At 39.4% G+C, this 15,186-nt stretch overlaps 2 protein-coding genes across 2 annotated transcripts; both read right to left on the bottom strand.

Annotated features, from left to right (window-relative positions):
* Positions 1–401: 401 nt before the first annotated feature.
* LOC148959770 (uncharacterized) lies at positions 402–7,219 on the bottom strand. The gene is made up of 4 exons (XM_089109788.1): positions 7,114–7,219; positions 5,285–5,355; positions 4,178–4,503; positions 402–933 (listed from the first exon to the last, which is right to left on the bottom strand). The coding sequence occupies exons 1-4, from the start codon at positions 7,217–7,219 to the stop codon at positions 402–404; spliced, it is 1,035 nt and encodes a 344-aa protein (XP_088965914.1).
* LOC148959769 (uncharacterized) lies at positions 5,772–10,727 on the bottom strand. Its single transcript, XM_089109787.1, has 4 exons — positions 10,430–10,727; positions 9,844–10,029; positions 8,336–8,439; positions 5,772–8,198 (listed from the first exon to the last, which is right to left on the bottom strand). Exons 1-4 carry the CDS (start codon positions 10,725–10,727, stop codon positions 7,554–7,556), a joined length of 1,233 nt encoding a protein of 410 aa, XP_088965913.1. The 3' UTR covers positions 5,772–7,553.
* Positions 10,728–15,186: the final 4,459 nt, after the last annotated feature.

Raw genomic sequence — 15,186 nt, 5'->3', positions numbered from 1 at the left:
CCCGCTATTCAAAGAACAATAGGTTTGTCAAGGTATATAATACTCCGCCCGTGCACTCAACCTCAGCCTTTTTACAGATCGGAGAGGGTGTTTTGCACTGGCCTCATTAAAAAAGAGGGAGGGCGGGTGGGAGCACAGTGACCTCGATGATACGAGGAGGCTCTTAGAACTCTAATCGGAGTTCGCCGAGGCTCCTCAAATTTTTATTTCTACTTCGCCTCCTCTTCGCGTCGAGGTCACTGTGCTGAGCACAGTTTATTACGTTCTGATAGGGACTTCAAAGATACAGGGCAGAAAAACACCCGAAATTTGTCTAAGTAAGCAACACAACATTAGAATAATAAGAATATGCGAGGATAATTAAAGTCCATTAACGAAAGTGAACGTCGCGATGATAAGATTTATTTAATTAACAGTACAACACAATCTTGAGTTATTCGTGAGACTTGTGCATTTGGAAAGAAAGAATTTGAGCGAAAGTAATTGCGATTGAATGTTTTAGCAGAAGACCAGTCACCAGCCGAAAGAACGGTGTCCAAAGGAGCGTTACAGGCAACTGCTTTCGAGGCAGCAGCACCGCGTACACTGTGTGCACCAAAAAGGCTTGTATCAATTCCAGCCTGTTGAAGAACACCACGAGTCCATCGGGCAATAGTGTCTGTGGTAACTGGTTTATGAGATGGGACGTAGCTCAGGAATAGACGGTTCTCCAATTCAAGTTGATCGTTAGATTGACGGAAGTGTTCGGTTTTGTCAAGATATATTTGAAGCAACTTAGCAGTGCCGAGAGGGTCTTCTTCATTTAAACTTGGCAAGGTAATCAAGAAATATGGCCTTTTGCGCTCGACCTTCAGTTCATCGAAAATGTATATATATGTTGCCGATTCGTCAAACTTGATGTTCCTGGAATCAACCAAAGAAATAGTGTGAACCCTTTGGCAGGACCGTCGAGAGGGGGGGGGTAACCAGGGTAGTTACCAGGGGGCCCGGGGCCTTGAGGGGCCCGTAGAAAATAAGGTATGTATTTTTGGCTATGACTTTTCAATTAGCAGCATTAGCAGGGCGGGCCCATGACCCGATTGATATTCGAAATTTAATCTTTCAACATGGGATCAACAAGCTGGTCTATGATGAGGGCCTTTTCTTGTTATGGTCTATAATTAAAACATTGACGATACGATCACAATATTCTTCTCCAGAAGCCGAAAAATTCGATTGCACTTACATATATCTACTTTTAGGTAAAATGTTTTAGTTATTCCTTGTGTGGACTTCCTATAAACGTAAAAGCAAGATAAAATAAGGAACTTATTTCATCTTGGTAAAAGTAAATCGTCCATTCACGGCGTACACCAGAGAAGAAGCACATGCGAAGAACCAAGACAAATCCAAACGCTATAAAAGTCTTCATCAAAATCACTAAACGGTATCACGATTCAACCAACCCCTGCGATGTCATCTTACAGGCACAAGTCTGAGGCTTAGAAAAGACAGGGAAAAAAGATACAAGAAAAAGAAGCAAAGAAGGCCTCTCGCACATTGTTTGAGGTAGGTGCTTACAAAAGAGCAGGGGTGGCGCTAGAGACAAACCTTCAAGGTGCCGAAGTTTATATTCTCCGTAACTGCCGACGCTGGATGTGTCAAATTGCCGACAGAAAAAAAATTCGATTTGCCCCATATAGCAGGCAGGGCCGTCGCGAGGCAAGCCTCGTTGGGGGGGGGGGGGTGGATGTGGAATGCAAATTTATTCGATTAAAAAATTATTGCCTGAAACTTCTGCAATACACAAACCTCTGCAATACATTTTTTCAATCTAACTCTGTATGATAATAGCCGACTTTCCTAATAGTCTTGTCAAATCTCTATATCGGGACGGGCAAAATATATAGTTACTACCTGAGGCGGCACCATGGTTGCCGCCGAAGGGGCAGGAAATTTTCGAATTGTGATGCTTCTAGTTCCCTGGAAAATGCACTCTTTTAAGCAGATTTCACTAAAGCAATCCTCCTAATCCTATTGAAAATTATTGTCTTTTTGCAAAACTTTTTTTACAGCAGATAAAAACAACAATTTCGCCGTGATCTTCAAAAATACCAGGTTATTAGTTACTTTTAAATTTAGATACCTCTCTCCATCTTAGCATGCCATTTGAATGTTAAGAAAAATCTGGAGCTCATAGTGAATTGCAGTTGACGCTTCTACTGAGAAACTTTAGGAGAAATGGACACGAGGCACAATTCTACCTTAGATTGCTTGATCCTTTACTGATTTTATGACAGGAAGGTCTCTGAAATACCTAAAGCGTTTCTTCCACCGAGCGTATTTTACCTGAAATTTCCTACTGAGATACTATTGGGGTGGGTGTGACAACCCCCCAGTCGCGACGCCCCTGAGCAGCACCTCCAATGAAGGGGCACCGATATAGAGCATTTTTCCAAGAGCAAGCAAGCATATAGAGCAAGCAATAGAGCATTTTTCCAAAATCGTTTGTTGTGAGTGCAAAATTCTCTCTTGCCCCCTCCCCGCCCCCACTTTCCAACCTGTGTCGGAGTCCACGAGATTTTCTCGGCAATTTGTGCCTTGTAACAAACATAATGCGCAAATATTGCCTATTGTTGAATATTTCTTCCTATCTATGTTGGAAGAAGTTAATCGATGGTTTTCTCTAAACCATTTGTTTGTCGCAAGCTATGCGGTGAACAATGCTATTGAAAAATAGTTGATGAAAAAGGACAAGTGCTTTTTGAAAAATTTATTACGCAAAATGTGCTCATGATCGAAATGTTTTCATTGGCAATAATAATGTCTTGAAACGAAAAGAGAATCCCTTAAGAAGAAAATTCATTAAAGACTTTATCTATGACAGCGTGATTTTGCTGTTGTTAGGGTAAATTTCCTTGAAACGGTCCAAAACATGATCCAAATCAAGCATCTCTGCACTTTTCGCATGAATTGGCATTCGCATGAGCAGCAACAGGGATTTCAACCAAGAGGAGCATGATGGTATTGTGGGTCATGCGAAGGAGCACCATGAAATTAAGTCACAGCTTTCACGAAAGCGACAGGATATAATGCCACTATGATAGTAAAATTGCCGAAGAAAAGCCATTGAGAAAACCATAAACCAGCCAGTGCAGTTTTCTCCTCGATTATTTATGTTATTCAAACAACATGTAAACCGGGTGACATCCATCAAGTGCCGACGGTATTGAGAAAGCAAAAATTGATTGGCTGCCGACGGGGGGGCTAACAAAAATCTAGGGGGGGGGCTAAAGCCCCCCCTTGCCCCCCCCCCATGCCGCCACTCCTGCAAAAGAGACAAGGAAGGTGATTCAACTTTCAATAAACCTGGCGAAAGCTCTGTTCAAAGCACTGCTGAAAAAGAAGAAGACACAAACGGCTTGGCTGCTTCGGTAGACCATGACACCACAGAAAGTAGAGAAAGCACTACTGATTCATCATTTAATCAAGATACTGTTCATAGTGGATCATCTAGTTTTGATGTCGGCACATTGACCGGATTTCCAACGATAAAGGAGTTAGAAAAGGTTGTTAGAACTGGTCATTTGCCTCATCCTCCAGAGTTTCCCAAAGATTGCGACGGCCACAAATTTCCAACAACGGTCCTAAATGTGAAGCAGCAAAATGGGGAGGTAGTAAGAAGCTGGCTTGTTTTCAGTCCTACAAAGGCTGCACTCTATTGTTTGCCATGCAAGTTGTTTGAGCACACTATTAATAATGGTTTAAAATCAAAATTGGCTTCTCCTGATGGTTGGGGAGCGAAAGGCAGCTGGAAAAAATTGTGGGAAAAGATTAAGGATTTTGCCATAAGGAAAGCAAGAAAAGCAGTTTTTTAAACATTAAATTAACTCTGATTTTTAAACTGATTTGTTTTAATGATTTGTTTTATATAGTCACTAACTACATGTTCTGTTAAAGACCTTAAAATACAAATTCAAGTGTTTCAGGGGCGTTGATTTCGAAATTCATGCCTTTTACAGTCCATCTAACTGCATTGCTAAGGGCGTAACCCAAAAAAGGTTTTTGCAGCCTTCGATGGTGGGGCCCCATGACAGTCCCAGCCCTGGGGCCCGGCCCGTCTCTCGACGGCCCTGCCCTTTGGACTGATAAGCATGTAAGTAAAGTTGCCAGTTTCATTGTAATTTCACGTAAAGACGAGTTATCATTAATTTTCCATTCTCGTAAAAATATAAGTAAGTCACGAGCATTCCAGGTTACTGGGAATTTAGGCATAGGCTTTCGCAGGTTTCTAACCCCTTGCATAAATCTCGAAATTAGTGGATGTTCACCGAGCTTATTTTCAGCTACAGATAGCGTAACAGATAATGCACTGCGAGCCTTATTGATCTGGGAGTAGCTGAGTCCCTTGTCGTAAAGATGCGTCAGAAATGCTAGTAGTTGGTACAAAGTGGGCGGAGATATAGTGAAGGTACTTTCATTGCAAAATGCAAACCACTGTTTGAGAATTGACTCATAATTTTTCTAGGTTTTTCCCTCCAGCTTGCCTTGATAACTTCGATAGTTCGTTGAGAAACTCTGTACAAGCTGTTTGTCGATAATTTGCAAGCCACCAAGGTCATCTTTGGAAAAAGTGGGTAGACTAGGTTCGGTTTGCCTGGACAGCTAAGCAGGGAGGGAAAAGAAGGAATTTCTATTGGAAAGTCAATAAACATGTCAGTAAGGTGTGGAAACCACGGTTGACTTGGCCAAAAGAGACAAACAAGCAGAACAACGCAAGGTTCATGTAGAATTTTATTAAATACTTTGCTTATCATATTAAAATGTGGAAAGGCATAGCCAAAAAGACCGTGCGTGATTGCGAGAATGCATTAACAGCACCACAAAAAGGGTCAGGTCGCCATGAAAAATAATTAGCGAGTTTGTTGTTTAACCTTGAGGCAAACAAGTCAACCGACGGCTGGCCAAACGTGTCACAAATGGCAGAAAAAAATCATTATGTAGACTCCATTCAATGTTGTCGTTAAAATCTCGAGAGAGCCTATCAGCAGCAATGTTTTCAACACCGGGTACGTGAGCTGCTGTTATACGAATATTTCGGTCAATACACCAAACCCATATTTCTTTACTTAAATCATTTAGGCGTTTGCTATGACAACCTCCAAACTTATTTATGTATGTAACTGCAGTTGTGTTATCGCAGTTTATTTTTACAGACTTTCTCTGCAGGTGCTTTTCAAAAGATAGCAAGGCAAACTGGACGGCCTTTATTCTAAGTAGTTAATTTGAAGTTTTGTTTCATTACATGACCAGCGTCCTCCGGTATTGGAAATTGTTCGGCCTTGGGAGCAAAGTGTTGCACCCCAACCGGAGTTGCTAGCATCAGAAAAAATTTTAATTTGCCATTCAGAAATACCGATTATCTCTTTAATGAAACGTCCGTTGTTGGTGGAGACATTTTGTTTCCACCACATTAGTTCTTGACTAGATTTTTCATCAAATGTTATAAGAGCATCGTAAGAGCTATAGTCTTGTAAAGACTGTGTTTTAAGCATTTCAAGACTTCGGCAATGAAGCTGTCCGTGTTTTATCGCCATAAATGAAGACACTAATAAACCGATGATTTGTGCTAAGCGTCTTATAGAGGTACGAGAGACCCTAAGAATTTCATCACAAGAGTTAATTATTTTGGTGATTTTTTCGTCTGGCAAATAAACCATTTGTGTAACAGAGTTTATTCTGAACCCAAGGTGAACAATTTCCACAGAGGGTTGTAGAGATGGTTTCTCGTAATTTATCGTGAATCATAAGCTTTGAAGTAGACTAACAGCTCGTTGTGTGTTAGCAATCGCCTCTTCATACGAGTTGCTAAAATATAGGGAATCGTCCAAATAATATGTACAAGGTATTGCCTCTTGGCGAAGCTTAGAAAAAACGGGCTTCATAACCTTTGTAAAGTAATAAGGATAATCCAAAGCAAAGGCACTGAAACTCGAGCAGGACGCCACGCCATTGAAAGCGCAAGAATTTTTTCGACTCTTCTGCCATTGGCAAAGAGAAATATGCGTCAGTAAGATCAATCGATGTCATAAATGCGCCCCTCGGAATAAGAGGCAAGATTGACGGTAAGTGTTCCATTTTAAAATGGATTTTTTCTAAATGTGAATTAAGACTCTTTAAATTGATTATTGGTCTCAGTTTCCCATTATTTTTCGGGTGAACAAAGATATTTGAGAGGAACTGGCCCTCGGTTGACTGTGTTTTGTATTTTCAGGCTGTATGATATCAGGCCGGTTCTTTGAAATAAAGTCGCAAAGCATGTCGGTTGCACGAAGGCCTTTAAGAGTATTACATACTTCAGTTTGGCAATTAGATCCTTATTGTAGGATGATAGTCAGATAGTCAGATAGCCGTAGTGGTAATGCTCATTGTGTAGTACGTTGCAATGTACTACACAATGCAACAACAGCCCGAAATCGAACTAGTTCATGCCTTTGCACTAAAGCTGAAACCGGCTATTTCAAGGGATTTGATGGCAAGAGATTTCAGATTTCCCTCATTGACCGCCCTGATCGAAGCAGCAAAACGATTTGAGACCACGATGAGCGAATCCTCTGAAAGTGCTGCCCATGTTTCCTTTTATGCCGATGCTGCCCGAAAGCAACATGATGTGCCAGCAGTCAAGTTCCCTCCAATGTACAAAACTAAAGGTGAAATTTGTATTCAGTATAATAACTATGCTAGGGCCTTTTGTGAACTTTCAAATGGCAAATGCAAAAAAGGCCGCATTCTTAAATGCTCTACCTGCAGTAGATTTAATTGTAAGGCCATAAAACATCGACAATTGCAGGGTAACAATTCTGTTTCACGTAAACCTACGTCTGCTCAGTCTCGTAATGCACAATTGCAGGATTCTGCACCTGATTCGGAAACAAATATATTATTAGGTCCCGTTCATGATTTGCTCGTAACGAAAGGAACTAGTGCACATTCACACACCGAGGCCGACCCACCCCCGGGGGATTCGCAAGACAACCTTTACGGTATGCCAGCATTAAGCCAACTTCCAAAAAACGTTCAAGTTGAAAGTTTATCTTTCTCCGTCAGTCCATATATTATCATTGATCGCAATACAAAGTCGCATCTCCATAACACTGTATGGTATTCTTAGTCTTCCGATAATTCCGTTCTTTCCCCAACCAATAAATGTCGCCAGCTCCACTTTGCTTCCTTTCACCATGATCACCGAAGACCAGAATAATCAGGTGAACAGTAAAGACAACTCTTGGGTCGAAACTTGAAAAATTAAATAAACCTTGGTGTAGTTTGATGTAGATTATTTCCCATACCTAAACCAAACAACGTGTACGAGTAACGTGTGGCGTTAGGCCTGATTCAAAACATACCAGTGGAGCCTGCCAGTCCTGAAAAGTAGTAGAAAAGTGACATTTATCTAGAGGAATTTGACGGAGAACCATACATTACTACACATTCTCTCGCAATTATTGTCATTTTGACACATCTTATGCTGTTTCTAGACCCATATTGTACAAAACGCGAATCTGGAGATTAACCTATCTGGGGATGGAAAATATTGGCAAAAGTGCTCGAATTCGTCCAAAAGTGCTCGAATTTGACCATCCAGCAGCTTTGTTTATGGCTGTTAGCGATAGGCCAATGCTTCGTGCCTTGGATGTTGATGCAGCTCTAGTAAAGAAAGAGGTAAATACATTAATATCAATTCCTGCCAATTGCAAAGTGGTTTTCATCCAACATGAAATGGTCGAGGTGCAAACCGATTGATGAGGAAATTTGTAACTAACAAACAACTTCACTCTCGGACCACGTAGAGAGAATGATCTAAACAAGTACTGCTGCGTATTAAATACAGGAAAAATAGCCTTGCTATCAGGGAATGCACGGAAATCAAGAGATGACTGATGAAAACCAGGTCTAGTTGTTTTGAGAGCTTGATCAATATAACGAACAACTCTGTCATCAGAAACATCCATAAGTCTGATGTCAATAGCAGCAAATGTTTGGTCTCTCTTTCCTGATAGAAGACAAAACAATGTTACAAGACGAAAGGTAAGCATTTTAAATGGAATAGCATCTGCATCACCTAGGCCCTTCAGATACTGTAACACAGCATTAATATCGTTAGTTTTAACATTCTTAGGAATACTCGGCCGTATGTTAAACATCCCTCGCAGTAATCTCTTAATGAATGGATTGTTACCAAATGACTAACTTGAATCTAGTGTCATGATATTGGATAATGCCGAACAAGCAGTGTTCATAGCAGGGAAGCCCAAATTATGTTTGTTAAAAAGATCTGTTAGGAAATTAAGTCCACTCTCTGACAATAAACAAACCATCTGTCTAAATAGGTAGAATATTGTTTTGAAGTACCAGATGACCAAGATGAATCAATTATATATTTGGCTTCAGATGATATACCTATTGGTAATCATTGTTTCCAGATATTATACCAACTAGCAGTTGCAGAGTCTTGTGGAGTGGGTGCACAGCTTGTGAACGGTTTGGCAGTAACATTAGATGCTTGCTAGAAAGAATAATAATGCGTTCAGTATTCAACATTCTATTGTACAGAGAATACCAGGGAATATATGGCCAATTAGGAACAATTAGAAGACCAGTTGCATTTTCAGAAGAAATCTTTTGTAAAACATGAGGAATAATTGCAAATGGTGGAAAGGCATAAAACTTTACTGATGACAAGCTTAACGTAAACGAATCAACTGCTGAAGCCTCTGGATCTGGCCAATAAGATGCAAAAAGCTTAAATTGGCATTTGATTCTAGAGGCAAATAAATCAATATCCAAGGTAATATTTAATTTTTTGATTATAAATTTAAACACAGATGGATTTAGCTGCCATTCTGTTCGAAGCTCATAGTCTCTAGATTCAGCATCAGCTAAAGAGTTCTGAACTTTTGGGATGAAGGACATAGATATGCAGTTTTGATTCTGGATAGCCCAATTCCAAATTCCCTTCACCTCTCCAACCAGTAGATGAGGCATCAGTAGCAATAACCATTTCAGGATTTAAGATTGCCACGTCATTAAATGAGCTTTCAACATTATCAACCCACCATTTTAAGTCATCATAAGTTGTTTTAGACAGTGACATGACATGGTCAAAATTGCCTTTAGAAATAGCTGGAGATTGAATTTTGTTATTTTCTAATGATTTATAGTGAAAAGGCCAAAATTTAACAGCAGGGAATGTGCTCACAATTGAGCATATCACTGGTGCGACATCTTTTATTGATAGATTATGAGACATATACAATTTTGAGCATTTGTCTTTAGTTTTCAATACTTTGGTTGATAGGAGGGTGACATTCATTGTTTCTGAATTGATAGTAACTCCTAGATAGGTAACACACTTAGAAGGAACAAAATTAGATTTTTTAGGATGAATAACAAAACCTAATAAATTCAATAATTTGATTGTTTCAACAGTAGCTTTAATACAAGCATCATATGATTAAAAAATTATTATGATATCATCAACATATGCTGAGACAATGAAACCTTGTTTTCTCAATAACGCTAAAGCAGGTTTTGATAATTTTGTAAACTTCATTGGACCAGAACATACTCCCTTTGGTAAATCTAAGAACTTGAACAGTTAGTCTTGATAGTTAAACTTCAGGTACTTTTGACAAGATTCAGATATGGCTACTGAATAACAAGCATCCTTTATATCTACAGTACACATAAAACAATTCTGTCTAACTAATTTGATAACCTTGTCAAAGGTGTCCATCTTAAAATGCATATATGGCAGAGACTCGCTCAATTTCCGCAAGTTAAGAATAAGTCTAAAAGAATCACCATCTTTTGAGACAAGGAAAATTGGGGAGATAAACTCATCTCCTTCGTGATCACATTCTGTTATAATATGTCTATCCTGTAATGTTTCAATCTCTGCTAGAATAAACCCATTTTCTTCAGCAGAAAATGGCACAGCATAATTTCTCTCAAAATTGAGAGGCAATGAGAACTCAAGCTGTAAACCAGCTACAGTTTGTAAAGTTTCAAAGTCACTAGTGCAGTATAACAACGTTCAAGATAATTTTTAAGTGCATCTGCTCTAAATGTATCAATTTTGTACAAAAGATATTTAGTTAGCTTAAGGATCAATGAAATAAAATTATTTATATTTATCCCTTGTAGAGCTTCTGCTTCCGACGATATTAACGAGACTTCTGGCCTTTCTCTAAGAAAGACTGCTGAGAAGGGCCATTATAAAAAGAGTGATGTATCCGCCTATTAGAAACTGGCATCTGCCTATCATGTTGCCTATACCTTGTAGACTGAGTCATCGGTTGAGTAGCAGCAGAGGCAAGACGTTTAGACTCCCTTTCTTGCTTCAGGCGTTTTTCAATGTCGTCTCCAAACAAACGGTTTCAGACTTCACGAATAGGGTCACATAGTCCCTGTACAGCCTTGTTAAGAATAGGTCTTTTATTCAATCTTTGTAACTTTGAGATATTGACACTGGCATTAGAGAGAACAGATAGTGCATCAAAGGCTTTCAAAACAATAGCTTTTGTGTCAATAAGGCTATGATTCTTTTCTGCAAAAAGCGAATAATCAGTTTTCCATTGTTCCTCAATTTTTAAGGCCAGCTTATCAGAGGCAAGACCCTTGCCTTTCTTGTCTAAAACTGCCTCAGACAACTCATTATCAACAAAGTCCAAGACTTCTTCATCCATATTAAGAACTGGGACAGATGCCTCAGAAAATACTGTGGAAGGCACGTGAAACAACGAGTCAATCTCCACTTGCTTTGAACGTTTGGATGATATAGCATCCTGATTTCCAAGGGAATAAATGAAAGCTACGTAGAAGTAAAACATCTGGATCGTGAGATTCGAGATTTGATGATCGAAACTGATGCCCCCGACGATAAATGCGAAAGAGAAGCTGTAGACGCCAGTGAAATTAACGAAAAGGCCACCTTAGCACTTCTAAAAGTAGACAAATACTTCAGAAAGAAAGATAAAGAGTCAGGCGAAGGAATTTTGAAATCAGCCTCACGTTTTAGGTCGCAGAACAGATTGTGTTCAGAGAAAACCGTGGATTCAGAGCGTTCTGGCCAATCTGCTAAAAATTCCAAGAGAGTGAAAGTAAGGCTTCCAAAACTAGAGCTAAAGTTGGAGGTAGAGTGACAGACTGGCAGGAATTCTGGGATTCGTTCAGGAGTGCCATACACGATGATGGAAATATGGCAAATATAGACAAATTTAAATACCTACGAAGTTTTTTAGAAGAGTGCACACATCAACGAAATGATAAATTTGCCATCGGTTTTTAGCGATAAAAACGTCAACAAAAGCTGCGCAGTTTACACGACACCGTCTATTAGTAAGATCTACTTAGTTTGCATGAGTAGATCTTACTAATAGGACCGCCAAGAGGTTTCGAAGGCCTTGAAAGAAACCCGAAAGACGAGGCCCCTGGGAGCGGAGCGAGCAAAAATTTTTTGCGACCACGCCCTATAGATTGTCTTAAAATGCTTTTCAGAATATTTCTTGCAGTCATTTCTAGCAATCGTTCAAAACTTTTAAGTATTTTTAGGCATACTTCTTCTACGTTTCATTGTTTCATTCTTAAAATGGAGTTCATTACTCCTTGAGGCCCCATCAACCTCAAGGCCCTGAGGCACTTTGCCTTCTTGCTCCCCTCAGCAGCCCTGCTTACAGTGGCTTCCAGTACCTCCAGGATCAACGTTCAGAGTTTTTCAATAAACTTTGTCCCCAAACTTTAGGTAGAAATTAGGTCACCCTGGATATTGGACATTAGATTCTAGACTCCGGCTGCCGACAGGAAGTCATTTGAAATTTTTGGTGGATATTTGCCCCTCAGTGACACCCATAGCGCCATCTGTACCTATTTTGAATTGCTGAGGGTTTTTTAGTGATACTTTTTTGGTCCTATCCTCATCTTACCCAAAATTTTTGCTAAAGCTATCGCATTGAGAACTTCGAAAGTAAAACCCGACAAAACTCCACTTTTAGAAAATTTGCCGACAAGAATTTTCTAGGGGGGGTGCCGCACCCCCGCACCCCCCTCCGCACACCCCCACAAGGCACAATAATTCACGCAAAGAAGTGAAATAAATTAAAAAAAATCTTTCTACATGACTTCTTTGAAAAAATTACAGGAAAATACTGCAAAAATGATAACTTACTGTTGCAAAGTCTTCACTGTAATTGCCAGACCACAGAAAATGCAATTCCCAGAGAAGAAGAAGAAAAAACCATCCATACGTACGAACAAACTAAAATCTTTTCACGTGAATAAAAAAGCTGTGCAAATGTGCAAATCAGGGGGGTGGATTTGAAAATTTTTGAAAAAAATCGAGAACGAGACAAATTTGAAGTTGCCAGTTTTTGAATACTTTGGATTATGAGCAGCAAGGACGTGCAAAAAGGGATGTCAATAGCGAGCGATCACGCAAAGAGCAGAAAACGCAGAGCTTAGTGCCAATAAAATTACATGTAAAATTTATCGTTCTATGCGGATGCAAAAAATCTCGAGTTTTTCTCAAAGTATATTTTCGTCGCGAGGAAAACACTAGGGTGTGGTTCTCTCCACAGCAAACCCCTCCATCCGCCATTACCATAAGATGACGCCATAGAAATAGAGCTCTCTGATTGGCTAGTCGACAAAATGTAAACAAACCAAAGAACCTATTGTTACAAAATGTGCCCTTGCTATTATAGACCAGGCGGAGAATGGGGGTAGGGTCCCCCCTCGGGGAAGTAATTCTAATTAGGTGGGTTTGAGTAATTTTGGGGTGCTGATTCCGAAAATCGATGTTATACGGGCAAGTTGGGGGGCCTTCAGCCTCTATTTCATACCAAAGTCTCGTTTTCAATCAAAATAGAGCAAGTTGCTTTTTAAGGGTCCACCCTTAGGGGAAGTATCTAAAATTCATTGGATCTAGATAATTTTAGAATGCTGATTCCAAAATTCGATATTATAAGTACGTATAAGGAGGCGTTTGGCCTCAATTCCTTTTTTAAATCTCGTTTTCACGCAAAAGGACAGAAGTGGCTTGATAAGATTCCTCCCAATTAACAAATTTTTCCAAATTTAGCGCAATAGGGTTATTGTGGTGTACTGATTCTAAAAAATAATGTTTTGAGGCCTTTTGGGGGTCTTTTTGGCTCCACTTCTAACAAAGTATCGTACATTGCATCACATTACAGTACACCAAATTGTAACACCTAATCTGAAAGCAAATGAAACTGCAATGCCTGTGATTCATGTTTGTTGTTGGTATGTCTCAAGATCCTCAGATTGTTTTTGTGAAATGGTGATTGCGATCAACATTTCAGCTAAATGACATCTAAAAGAACTTGTATCGTTTACTATGAATCAAGAAGCAAGTCCGAAAATCTCCTTAAAGGAAGCTTTTTAATCTTAATCATTGATTGGGTAAAGCGTAATTCACCAAACCTTAGTGAAGAGAATTATCACAGAGAACAATGCGAGAACCTTGCACAACATTTTGAACATGATAAGTTATTCTACGATCAAGGATACTATCAGAGATTCACTTATGCAAAAGCATTGATGAGGAGAAAGTTAATGGAAGGCGAAGAGAATGAAACAAGAAGCGAAGTTTAAACGTGGAGAAGACCACATGTAACATGTGTATGATATGTAAGGGGGCTTTTTTCAGACAGTTGTATGATATGTAAGAAGAAGGTTTCAAAAGTGAATGCTATTCCACAGTCGCTATCTAAGATTGTAACAGAAGCTGGTGAGAGTACTTTGAAATAATCTGCAAAGGTTAGAGACGACTATGACATGATTATTGCAGTTTCAGAAACCAGTAAAAAAATGCTATTTAGATTACACCAAGATTATTAGACAAAAAGCCTCTCCAGTAACATCTACTGACGACGACGATGAAACATTTGGTAACTTTGATGCAGTACCGTCGTTGATTGAAAATGATATTCTTGAAGGTCAGCAGTGCTTGTCAATGGAGACCATCATTGTAGAGTACAATGAAACAATTGGAAAGCGAACAGACCCGATATAAGCTAAAAGAGCTTTCGAAGCTATATGGAGATAATAAATTTTTGTCCAGGTGCAGCTCCAAATACCGCAAGTTGTTATAAGTAAGGAATGTCTTCATGCTCCAATACTATCCAAAAAATCCGGCTTCCTTCAAGAGTTCATGGTAAAAAGAGCTGCTTTTATCTTGAGAGAACTGATATTGATATTCGTCGATGATAGATTGCCTCTTTCTTGGCCTCCAACTGTTGAAAGCTTTGGATCTAGAGAAGCATCACCAAGTCCCAAATTGTTGGAAGTGTTTTTTAAAGCGTTACTATCATTAAAAGAAAGCCATCACAATTCTAGTGAAAGAGTTAATCGTGTTGCTGGTTCACTTAACCAAGATGTTGTGCATACGGTATCAAAGGGAAAGTTCTTGACTCCAAAGCATGCTTCACATTCTTACTGGTCAAAAGCAGCCAATCACAGTTTTGGCCAGATTGAGCCATTGCATAACATTGCAGTCCAGACATGATAGTTCCTCGCAATTTTATTAATTTTCTACAGAATGGAGAAAACAGAACCATGCACATTAATTCAAAGAGCGATAAAAGAAGCCAAAAGTTAGTTACAAGGAAAGACCGTCCTCTTTTCCAACGAAAACAATTGCACTAAAGTGACGGGAGATGAAGTTGTCATAGATGAAAGAATGAAGAGCAATCACGAAGAAGCATATACAAAGCTGATTGCTTTAGTGAAAGCAGCAAACCTAAGGAATGGGGATTCTGTCAGATCACCTTCCTTCCGGGGATATCAATGTCCTATCCCTCTTTGTTGACCTTGATTTTGCGGGAATTCAAGTATTGATTGATAACGGAACAGGTCTAAATAGGAAAATTGTAATTATAGCGTCTTCAACACTGTGACATTAAGAAACGAGGAGAGCACTAATCGGTCTTCTTGCTTTTTCAGGAAAAGACTATGTTTCTATTTTTTTGAAAAGGTAAAATAGCTTTTTAGAGACAAATGGCAAAAAGATAGATTACCTAAGTATATTTACGAATCTGGGGACCACGCTTCAAGTACCCGAAAAAGTTGAGAAGGGATTGGAAAAGTTTATATACGTATTTTATGGAAACGAAAGGATGCAAACGGTAA

The sequence above is a fragment of the Rhopilema esculentum genome, chromosome 8 (genome assembly GCF_057945365.1).
Source record: "Rhopilema esculentum isolate cy_ngs chromosome 8, ASM5794536v1, whole genome shotgun sequence".
Classification (NCBI taxonomy): Eukaryota; Metazoa; Cnidaria; class Scyphozoa; order Rhizostomeae; family Rhizostomatidae; genus Rhopilema; species Rhopilema esculentum.
The sequence above is the reverse complement of the archived record's forward strand: the minus strand, read 5'-3'. Positions and strand labels throughout refer to the sequence as shown.